Source organism: Channa argus, chromosome 14, assembly GCF_033026475.1.
Source record: "Channa argus isolate prfri chromosome 14, Channa argus male v1.0, whole genome shotgun sequence".
Classification (NCBI taxonomy): Eukaryota; Metazoa; Chordata; class Actinopteri; order Anabantiformes; family Channidae; genus Channa; species Channa argus.
Window position 1 is genome coordinate 2,723,451 of NC_090210.1, and position 12,384 is coordinate 2,735,834.

Genomic DNA, 12,384 nt, shown 5'->3' on the forward strand with positions numbered 1-12,384 from the left:
GATGGAAGAAAGTAGCTCAGTAAAAATAAGTTGGGTTCATCTCCTGTCAATGAAATGACACATATGTAATCAACGTTTTACATGTTTTCAGGATGTAGCTACACGATGTGAACCTCAATAAGATATTATCACACATTATCAGACATTAAAACAATTGTAAGTGATTGCACATATAAATCCATTACAGAAGTTATTACTGGGTTGTGTTTAAATGTTTTAAACTCTAAAAAATTAAATGTCTTTCAAGAAACAGTGTTCCTGTTTGTCCAGTTGTTTCACAGGACTGTGAGTTGTTTTCTTTGGAAGAATTTTTTTCTTTACTGTTCCAATCATTGTTATTTGGGTGGTGTCAGAAAAATTGCAGAGACAAATATTTTTTCAAATCTGGGCAAGGAAAATCCAAACTCTATGCATGACTAGATACCACTGGGGATAACAAGAAAAATATGCTTCTTGTAATTTTGGTGAACTGACCCTTTAAATTAACTACATATTTGGTGTCTTTTGCTGCAATAACCAGGGAGTACAAAGTACATTATATGCCATAATATCCAGTGAAGACATAATACGGAGGATCTAATAGTAGAAATCCTAAAATTGTGAAACGATTCTGTATCTTTTCTCGTATTAACTAAATTCCTGTGTTCAGTCGTGGATTAGCTCCAGTCTTCAGATGAAAAAGTGGTTTAATTAAATGCACTACAGACTTGGTAAATCCAGTACTTTTTAAAACTGTCTTTGGTATCTGATTTAAGTTAATCTACCTTTAAAAGGCTGTTCCAGAGTAGTTTATAGCAGCAGTTGTAGGCTTCATCCAAGCTTGTGAAAGTACTTAGTATTTAATTTGATCAACTGTAAACATTTTCAGAAATATTCACTCTTTTTTTCTCTTCTTTCAAACAGACCTTCCTTTTACCTCCTGTCCCCCCCTTGACTAACCTTCTCTCTCTCTCTCTCTCTCTCTCTCTCTCTCTCTCTCTCTCTTTTTCTTACTTCCAATCTTTCCCTGCACCTAGTGTATGCAGCTCAACAGTCTGCTAAAGAAACCCACATTAAGCTGACTGTTCATCAGTCTTCTCATGTGCTGTTGCTCTCTTTGGCTCATTTAAAAGTTTGGTCTGTAACGTTAGCACCGTGTCATGTTTTATGTGTGTGGGCGAGTGATTTTGGAGCCGAATTTTGATTTGTGTTCATAAAGTTTGAACAAATTCCACCCTCAGTTGATTCATGCCAAAAATAACTCCTGTGCTGTTTCTCTAAGAATGTTATCAGTATAAATATGACCGGGACGTGGAGATTTTTTTTTTTTTTTTCCTGCCACTTAAGAGAAGCATTTTTAGAAGGATTTATTCTGCTTTTACAGAGGCCAATGCATTATGTTGTTGGCAGCTAAAACAGTAAGAATTAAAAAGTTGTATGTGCTCCAAAGCATTGGCACATAGCTTGTCTGGGTCATAACGTGTTTGTCTTTATCCCCTAGGATGAGAGGCCCTTTCACTAATCAACATCCTTTTCTTCTTCAGCTCCTCTTCTAAAAAGCAGTCCTGCAGATCATCTCATTGTCATATTCCTCCAACAAATTCTTCTCTTTGTACCTGGTAGTTGACTCATGATAACCTTTCTCTCCCTTTTGCACTCTTTTTTGCTTTCTTTTCCAATGCCTGAAATAGAAGTGGAGCAAAAAGGTAAATGAGTGGTCTGGTCCTTCCTTCCCCCTCCTTCAGCTCCTTGTTCTGTGGTGTTGAGTACAGCCTCCCTCACGTCTCCTCCCCCCTCCTGATTGCCTCTCCTGTCAAAATGCTAAACCCATAGGAGGATTGTTTGCACCCATGGAGTCCAAATGAATTTCAAATGACATCCACGGTCATGGAATATAGTCTTTTTTTTTTTTTTTTTCTTGCAATGTGAAAGAAAACACCAACTGTTCGGTGTTGATTTGTTCCAGGGACTCTTGCTTAGCACCGTTTAATCCTTAAAGAATGACTAGTTGTGTTTATATTCTTATTTGGTTCAGTTCATAGTTTGCTTGGCCCAACTTCAGCTGCACCCATAGCACGTGATGTGAAATAGCAGTGATGGCTGAGTGAGATTGGCACAGGCTGCAAAACACTTTGAAAAGAAAACAAGAATTCACTGTGTCCCTTTTTTTTAAAATCCAGAACCAATTAATTTTAAAACCATCCAAATGGGAACCTTGCCATGGCCTCCCTCACCCATCAGTAGTTACTTTTGTCTTTTGCCACAGAAGTAGTGAAAATCCTTTACCACTGTTGTTTGATCTGTTTCCCCAACCTCCACTTTCATTTTACCTCTGCTTTGCTGCCACCACCGCCATTGACAACCTGTTTTTCACTCTTATCGCAAGATGTGAAGTCTGTTCCCCTGTCATTTTGGTTCATGACCTAAGTCATGTGAGTATGCATGTGTAGTGTACCCATATACCCAGCTGTTCATGTGGCATTTTATGTCAGAGACAGGCTGGTATTTAAAAAAAAAAAAAAAAAAAAAAAGTGCAAATGTTTGAACTCTATTTCCCCCCATTTCCAGTGTCTCCAGTGTTTTATTTGCAGGATTATTACCTTTTTTTTTTTCCACATTTTATTTGGTCCCTGTTAGGATGTAGCAGCAGACCCTTGAGATGCAAGTTGTCTTAACCTCACATTTTGTCATTCTGAACAATCACAGTGACACATTCATTCATTTAGTTATTCATTTGTTTAGTTAAAGATTCCTCCAAATTCACAGCCCCTGATCTTTTTTGTCCTCTACATGAGTTGCACAGCAGCGACAATGATGCGTTTCAAATGTGTTATGTCTGTTTTTAATATGTCGCCTTAATACATTTCGTCTCACTCTCTTCTCTGTCACTAGTTTTCATTTGTCCTGGGACACTGAAGGGTGTAGGAGCTGCCACTTTCCTGTTTGAGTCAGAGCAACAAGCGGGGTCCTGGTGCAAAGACCCTCTCCAGGCTGGAGACAAAGTCTTCTTCATGCCCTGGACGCCGTACCGCACCGACGCCCTCTTTGAGTACGCCTCCCTGGAGGAATACAGAAACGGTCGCGCGACGACCATCTATAAATTGCCGCACCGTGTTGACGGCACTGGCTTCGTGGCTTATGACGGGGCAATCTTCTTTAACAAGGAACGCACCCGAAACATTGTCAAGTTTGACCTGCGCACACGCATCAAAAGCGGCGAGGCTATTGTCAATAACGCCAATTATCACGACACCTCACCTTACCGCTGGGGTGGCAAGACAGACATTGACCTCGCAGTAGATGAGAGGGGCTTATGGGTGATCTACGCCACGGAGCAGAACAACGGACGCATTGTGGTGAGCCAGCTCAACCCGTACACGCTCCGCTTCGAGGCCACGTGGGAGACGGCATACGACAAACGCTCGGCCTCGAACGCCTTTATGGTGTGCGGCGTGCTACATGTCGTGCGCTCCACCTATGAGGAGAACGAGAGCGAGGCCAGCAGAAGCCAAATCGACTACATCTACAACACCAAGCTGAGCCAGGGCGAGTACACCGACATCCTCTTCCCCAACCAATACCAGTACATCACTGCTGTGGATTACAACCCCAGGGACAACCAGCTCTATGTGTGGAATAACTTTTACATTCTGCGCTATGACTTGGACTTTGGGCCGCCCGATCCTGCTGAGGGTAAGTGCTCCTCCACCAATGTTTAGTTCGTTGCCTTTGTGTTATTCTTTTACTGTTTGGCTGCAGCGTAGGACGACACAGATGGCCGCTTTTTAATTCTGGATGCAATTCAGGTGCGATAAAGGCAAGAGGGCTGTCTTAGTCATGGGGAAAGGGCTCATCTGCAGATAGAAATTACAGATTTAGCTTAGAATGAGCGATAGCTCCCAGTGCAGCCACGCTGCTGCAAAAACCGGTTTTATTACCACGAGGCAAGCTGAGGCACTCACTCCAGCTAAAGTTAGACCCTATCAAATTCTTTAATCTCAGACCCCGTCCAAAACCATTATGAACACTGCCCTTCTGCACTTCTCTCTAAGGCTGGGAATGCGTTTGAGAAGTGTTGCGCACAGTATGACAGAGGCTATCCTCTCCTCCTCACAGCAGGATGTCAAGTTGTGTTGCCATGGCTACTTCATCAACTTTACAGAAACCTTTTTTTTTTTTAAATAATAGATCAGGAGATAATCACCAACCTATTGTGGCATAATATTTTCAAAACTAGCAGGCTAAAGGGACTGTGAGCTATGTGCTGCATCAGGCTAGAAGAATGGCTGGAAAGAGAAATCAATTAGAGTGGAGAATCACGTCAGGCAGCGAGGGGGCTAAAATTAATCTGTGAAATGCTGAGAGTCGACATACGTGTCATCAGACAGGGACCTTACATCAGGCTGATAATGGTCTTAATTACCTGACTGCAGCCACCTTATCCCATAGAGCCGGCCTTGTGTTAGAGGATCAGGCTGCTCCTGAGCACTAGTCCGGATTAGGTTATGATTTTTAACTTCTGGGTATTTGGGAGGGGTTGCAAGGGGGGAAATCTGATTCTTGACGTTAGCTGTTAAAGGGGGGTTGGCATTGATGTCTCAATGGAGGCTGTGTGCTCCTGAACTCTGGCCTCTTGTCAACGCGTCTGTTTGTTTTCTGACGCTCCCTGGAATATCCCCAGCATGGGGAACTCAATACCCACCCAGTTTGCGTCTGTGTTCCTGAACAACCAGAGCTGTAATTAAGAGTAGGTTTGAGTGGATATGAAAAATACTCAAACTTTAATTAGTTCTTCGTGCATGCAAACTGCCTGCTCAACTCTTCATGTCCCGATGTATGTAAATGTAATTAACAACTGAATTATCATAATTACCCTTCTTTTCTCAAAAGAGAGTCAGGGAGAGGAGGAAAGTGGCCATCACATCGCACATTTTCAATGAAGGGTTTAATGTGCTCTTTCAGCTACTGTAATGCCTCGGTAAACATAAATGCCAAATGGGCCTAGTGTTGCTACAGGAACAGTGCATTTAATTGAGGAACTCAACAGTCGTTGTTGATTTTACACTTTATTCCAAGTATCTGCCACTGTTCTTTTATTAAGATTCAATCAGAAATGCGTCTTTGCAGGAGGGCTGCGTATCGCTAAGCGTGTTTTATGCAAACATTTTTAAAGAAGGGAGGAGGAGGCGGCATCTTGAGATGCCACAGCCACCCAGCAGCACTCCAGCCTTTGGAAATGACACTAAATAATTGGTTCTTGTTTATGCTTTTTTTTTTTTCACAGATCTATACCTTTAGCTTCTTTGCTGTGTAGCTATTAGGATTTATTGCTGCCCGTGACATGCCGTTGAATTAAACAACCTATTCTGCAGGGTAATCTAATGGTGCTGAAATAATGTCTCTCTCTCTGAAACTGAGGGGCACTTGAGGCGTAAAGGAAATTAATTGTGCCCATTAAGATTCATCGACCACAGAGTGAAGTTCCCTCACACACCAAACCCAATGTATTTCTCCCCTTTTGCAGAACTGATGTAACACAATGAATGTCGGTGTCCTTTTCTGTCCGAACCATCAACCTTGGCTGTAATGCTCATCCTGGAAGACACACTGAAGTGCCAGGAGGATTTGGGGTTTATATTATGGGAGTTTTAGCAAACTGATCAAAGTGAAAACTAATCACTTCAATTACTTGTTGGTATTTCCTTTACCTTGTGTAACACTGCCGGTTGCTTAGTTCTGGCCCCGGTTGAGGTGATTAGCTGAGATCCTTCTACATATTGATCCCTCCACTTATTGTTCCAAACAATTCACACAGATTTAAAGAAAATGTCTACGCTCCGCTAATGTTTTGTGAACACAAAAACACCAATGATCAATACGTAGAGAGGCCGCCTTCTCAGAGGTCTCTTTGAAAGAGGGGCATGCCAATAAAAAGCACACCCAAGTGCTCATTGTTACAAAACTTAGAGGGACAGCGGTAATGTATTTTTCTGCGATGAGCAAAGACGTTAACTGATTTCAGTCCAGTGAATTAAAAAAAAAAAAAAAAAAAAAAAAAACAATCAGAAGGGCCAGTAATTGCCAGGAGCATTTCAAACTAACAAGGAGTGAAAGGAGAAAATTAATTTGTCTTTGAGGTAGCATTGATCTGAGCCCCTAAAGACGAGAGCCATAAAATTAATGGCTTTGTCCAAAAGGCTTAGCCACTCCGGGTAATCTGGGAGCAGTGAGCACAAGTGGGCTCTGCACTGAATTGAAATGTCAAGGGAAAAAAAAATGCTATTTCAAATCCTGCATGCCACACATATCTATCATCACAAAGTGCACCTCGCTGCACTTTGCTTTGCTTTTATATCTCTGAACGACACCTCCAGGTGAGCCTTCAAGACGGAGGACATTTATAGATGTATCATGCACTAAGCCTGTGTTCCACCCTCTGAAGCGTGATGTTCGGCAACAGAAATAGAGGCTGAAGCAAAGGAATCAAGAGATTTGAAAGAGCTCTTATTGTTCTGCTTGCTGGATTATAGCAGGGAATTGTTTAAGTCGACGTTATAGGCAGATATGACAAATGGGTTTGTAGTGTCTTGGCGCCGAGTGTATTTCTGTCTGAACATATATCTTGTCTTCATGCTTGTGTCTTCACTGTGAGCTGTTTAGCCACTTTCTTCTGACTCAGATCATCTAGTTGTGACTGCATTATGTCTACTGTAACACAGTATTCAGTTTCACTCGTAATAAATTACCCCATGCAGACATTGGAATATGTCCAGCTGAGCTTTTTCTGTCTGTTGCTCTTTGAAGAAGTGTCGGTAAAACTTTGGGTCGACAACATTTTATTTTTATTTTTTCATTCAGCAGGAACAATAAGTTATTATTATTCAGCACTAGATCAGAAAATTGCTCATTAATTGTCCTGTGGTCCTTTACCTTCCATGCCAAGCTGTGCTCACATCAAATAGGCTTGAATGAAGCAGAACAACATCAGTGCATGTAAACAGCCTAATGTAAAATTCATGTCTTGTGGGATTTCTTTCTCTGTCATTAATTAACAGCACTGGCTCCAGGTAAATAGACAAAAAGACCAGCTGTAGCTCTTAAACAGTTATTATCCTCTGAGACAGTCTTGTTACTGAGTAAAGCGGAAATGGACAATGAATAAAGACCCATGCACCACTGTATGTTAAGCCACACGTGGAGTCAAACATGGAGCAGCATTAATATGGCAGCAAACCTATTAGTTTGATCAAAGCAAAGATTCATAATTATTTATTTTATCAGCACAAAACCAAAGTGTAAAAAATGCTCTTGATTCCCTACTTAAAAAGTTATCAATGCCTCAAAGTAAAAATACCAAGTTACAAGTCCTGCATTAAAACTAAAGGAAAACGTACATGTGAGAGTCTAAGGTGATGTCTTCAGATGTCTAGGTTTGTCTTTCCTGTGTCCAAAAATAATCTCTCAATCCATTTGCTTACAGGAATAGTTTTTACATGAACAATTAGCAAAACTATTGATCCATTATTAACATAGTTAAACAGTTTTGTCACACTGTTATTTCATTTTAAGGCTTTTTATTCCTTAACAGTTTTTTTTCCCTACCTACACATACATGCACACACAAAAACACACACATGATCTCACACACGCGTGCACACAAACAGACAAGCCTCTATCACTGTGATTTATACTACGCTATTCGTACTCTTTGTCTCATCTTGACTCTTTCAACATTTACAATGGATCCGGATGCAACAGCCTCTCTTAGGGGGATGTGTCCTATCTGTTGTCCCCACGTTTCAGATATTCTGCATTAGAATGCAGTAGAAAGCCGTCAATCGATTAATTTTGTCTGTGCTCACTACAACATTGCATGCAGTGCAAAACAGTCTACTGCTGCTTTTGTGCAGAACATCAGGGAATTGCCTTTCACAGTCTCTAGCAGTAATTTCTGCAAACATTTACCTCTTCAGAAGTTCTGGGAGTCTTCTGCATATTAATACAGGCTTCCCAATGGCCTCAAATTATATAAAATATCTCAGAAATTGCATGTTTTCTCTCTTCTTGTCATAAGTGCTTTTATTATTTGCTTTTGTGCATGTTTTTACCTTTAAAAAAAAAAGCAACATCTCTTAGCAGCCTCTCATCTGGTGCACCAGAAGTAGAGGCATTCAGGGACAATACAGTTTGGGCCCAATCTCAGACAGAATTCACAGACTGGTTGAATTTGTGTTAAATGTTACAATTGCAATTTGATGAATCTTCAAAAACAAGCGTTAATGTCATTTCAAAATAGTTACAATTAAAGTTACATTTAACTACAGCTATCAAATAAATATAATGTAGTATTATGATTTCCTTTGAAATGGAACACAATAGATAAAATTAGCAGAAACTAAAAGTACTCACTCAACCGAGTCAGCCTATGAAATACTAAAAAAGGAATATGTCAAAACTGTGATACTGTAACTACCAGAGAAAATGTATCCTTTAATCGCAATGTTACACTGGTTGTGGCTTTGACGATGTTGCTTTATGAGTTTGTAATTTGAAACAAATATAATTTAGTTAGTTGACATACTTAAGCAGTAACTGTTTGTTTTCTAATAATTACAATCCTCTTGATTACACAATATTTCTCTAGACATTGTGAACAAAGCTGCTGTCTTCAGCTTGGTGACAGACCCAAGAGATTCAGCTCAGTGATAATCTGTGAGGGAGGGTAACTAGGTCAGCTTAGCTACAAATATGTTCTTTTCATAGTTTTTAAAGTTGTATTTCATCAGCTGGTTAATTAAAAACCATTATTGCATTTTCTGCTTACTTCAGAAAACCTAAAGCCACTGTTAACTGTTTCACCACAGTTTTAGTCTTGATGCTAAACAAGCCAGCTGCCTACCTTTTACCAATAACCCAATATTTGTTGTGTTCTTATTCTGTCCTTGTGTTTGTAGATATTCATAAAGAGAATATAAACAATTAAAAAATGTTTTTTGCACTGACCAAAGGCAGTTTGCTTTGCATTTTATATGGGTCCTGCTAATGTAGGAGTGACTTTTAAGTTAGTCCTGCTCACGTGATATTTCCTTTCGACTATGTTATTGCAGTGGGGAAATTGTAAACGTTTCGTCTTCAAAAATGAAACTAATTTAAACTGCCGGATTTAGCTGTAAGCTGTCATCGCTCTTCTCTAATAGCAGGTATTAGGTAGCTTGTGATCCATTTATCTTGGTATTTTTATGGACAGGTAGGTGGTTTTTAACTAGCCCCAATGTGTGTATGTCTTTGTTTAGTGCAGTGGTGTAAGCTGTAACAGCAAGGACAAACCGAATATCTAATCCTGTGATCATCTGATTATGGTTAAATCTTTTCGTCATCTTCCTTCCTGCAGATACATAAATGACTCTGGGGGGCTATAAAGTGATGAGACTAATTCTGCTTCATCTTCATGTCTGGATTGATGAGCATGCATAATGGTGTTCCTTCCGTTTAGTTCTGTTTTAATTTACATGCTCTGTTTAGACTCGGGTGACATCCATGTTTTTCAAGTATTCAATCTCAAATTCTTCCATTATTTACAAGAGGCATTATTCAGCATATGGCAACAGTATGCCTTTGGTGTCAGATTGCCCATAAAGAGTAACTTCAGTGCCTCTTGAGAGAAATGGTAGCTAATTGGTGCAGCCCTCTCTTGGTTGAGTGCTGTCAGAGGACACAGAGCTCTTGCTCGAGTGGAATTTGCTCTTCGCAATCAAAAGAAAATTGTAGCAGAGCAACATTGGTGCAGAGACATCAAAATAAGCCCACAGATGCATCGACATCTGACAAGCACATTATTTTACTGATATGTTGCTGTTATTCACAATTGCACTTTGATATGAAAACCAAGACACACTGACTAGAATCATGCACAAAGGCTGCATCTTGTCTTTGATTTGATTAAAAAAAAAAAAAAAAAAAAATCACACAGGTGACATCTGAGTGCCTCTGCTAATTAAAGCGATATGATTTTATGATTCTTTCTGATAGAGTGAACATTAGAGGAGCGGTGACCTGACCATGGATTATCTCAAGCTCCTGTGTCCATAGCAGTGTTTGATTAGAGGATTGTCAGTTCATTGACAGCAATTATTTGAAAACTAAACATGCACTACATATTTATATTATGATTGATAGTTATATCAGCCATTTCTCACAAAGTAATTCCTGGTTGCAGTTTTTCTTCACCATCAAAATTTGGTTCTTTTCTCCATTTTATGTTTCTTTATAAGCACAGTATCTACAGGTTTTATTCAAGTGGTCGGACAAAATAAGACGTTTGCAGATTGAAATCTGTGATAGCTACTGTCTCGTATATTCAGTTAATTTCATAGATTAACATTTAATTGTGACAAATTGATCAATAATCAAAACATTCATTAGTTGCAATCCTAGATGGCAATGAAGAAATTCTCAGGCACATGTACAGCTGATGTAGAACACTTAGTTGAACAAAAAAGTTTTTTGGCAACAATTTTAACTCCTCGCTAAAGCTCATCAGTAGTATGTTGGTGGGAAATTGTATAATTTCACTGTCAATAATCATCCAACCAACTGATTCTGCATGTTTCTAAATTATGGTTATTGCATGGAAGTAGGAAATGTCACCCGCCCACTTTAAGCAAGTAACAAAAGCTGAAATTACCAAAAACCAAACTAAGTTGGCTGAATTTAGCATAAATTATTATCAGTTATTGTAAGAGAGTAATCAAGAAAATAATTTTCAGTTACTTTAATGAGAAGAAAAGTCATTTTTCACAACAAAAATACCAGAACTCACCGACTCCTGCTTACATTCTACTATTAAATGTGACCATTGGCTCTAGATCAACGCAGTAGACATTTTACACATTTTCCCTTTTTTCATTATTTTCAATTCTTTCTGCACCATCTCCAAAGTGAATTAATTCCTAAATATTAAAAGTAATTTGCATTTGACCACATAATAAGAGACAAACAAGTAAAAACAAAAAAAAAAAACACAAACAAACTTATTTCTGATGCTGTATAGTAATTTGTGCTGAAATGTGTGAGCTGTAGGTGCTTTGGACTCTTCAGTTGGAATAATAGGGTCCCAGGAGCAGGTTAATCAGGTGATGCAAGCATGCTGTTACAGGCAGATGCATATTAAGGCTTATATCCGCCTGCGGAAAAACAGAAGTTTGCTCAGGTATGGAGAAGTTTAATAACCTGAAACCCAATTACACTTGCCCTTGTATTGCATTATATGCGTATATTGAATCAACCGAGTCAGCCTATGAATCATCTCACTTTTCCTGAGTCAATAAAAAATCTTCACCAGCAATAAATAATTTATTTATATTTTTTAGCATTGTTATACTATTGTGTTATAGTCTAGTCATTGTTATTTGGCTCCGTAGGACATAATAGAAGTTACTTTTAATCTAGTTAATCTCATTTTGCTTTATATAACTTTTTTTTTTTTTAAGTTAAAAGATGAAATCTATGGTGATCAGGACTTTCTGTCTTACTTTTTGTTAGTTATTGCCAACTCTTGCCCTCTTTTATGTGAGTAAATCTCAATGCTTTCATCACCATGGGTACTAAGTGAAGGCTTTCTGGTCATTTAGTCATGCTGACCTGGCACATGTCAGCTGTTACATTTGCAGCCATCCTGACCAGGCCTGGCCCGTGAATGTGTGGGTGACAGACACACAATGACTGAATGCGTGTAAGGTAATTAGCGAGGGCTCCTGCAAGGGCAAAAGGTTACTAAGTAAAATGTCACAATTCACCCTCACTGTATGACGGTTTGAGGTTTATTTTGTGTTGTGAACATGACAGGAAGACGTTCCCTCCCCGCTGTGGCCTCCTGACCACATCAGCAGATATCTGCTTTGTAATAAACTCATGATATTTCACTGGAATGAAAAAGCAAAGATTCCCCCGACAGGCTGATTAGTGTGAAATGTGGGTTTTGTCATCGTTCTCTCTCAGGAAATGGAGATATGTGTCAGATGATGAAGTGTCAGATAGCATGATATTGCATTCTTACAGAAGCACCCAGGGAACCTGAAGGCAACACTGTAGTGTCTTTCACAATGGCAGACCTCCATTGTGGGAAGCTGTTTTTATCTCCAAATAGAATCAGGTGGTGTTGTGGGTAAAATGTTAAGATCATTCATGCAGGAGACAAGTAGCCTAGTGTGTCCATGTAGACTCACTGGGTTTTATTGTTTATTACTGATATCTATGCTGTATAAAATATATAGATTTCCTATTTCTACTACTGTTTCCTAGTTATCTCCATAATCTCTACAGCAGATATTCATCTGTTCATCTGTAGTGATATTAAGAAGGAACCCACCTGAACAAAATAAGCAGACAAAAGTGGACTTGCACACC

At 39.3% G+C, this 12,384-nt stretch overlaps 1 protein-coding gene across 13 annotated transcripts in view; it reads left to right on the forward strand.

Annotated features, from left to right (window-relative positions):
* The window catches only part of LOC137098197 (adhesion G protein-coupled receptor L2-like), a 125,003-nt gene that overhangs the window by 81,466 nt on the left and 31,153 nt on the right, over window positions 1-12,384 (forward strand). For 12 of the 13 annotated variants that reach the window (XR_010910584.1, XM_067474166.1, XM_067474177.1 and 9 more), the window contains one exon: window positions 2,872-3,672. Coding sequence is in view for 12 of the 13 variants with exons in the window: in XM_067474166.1 (XP_067330267.1) it covers window positions 2,872-3,672 (801 nt within the window). In the remaining variant the exon portion in view is untranslated. Of the gene's footprint in view, window positions 1-1,476; window positions 1,686-2,871; window positions 3,673-12,384 lie in introns of those variants that run through there. The other variant, XM_067474172.1, reaches the window with a different exon arrangement.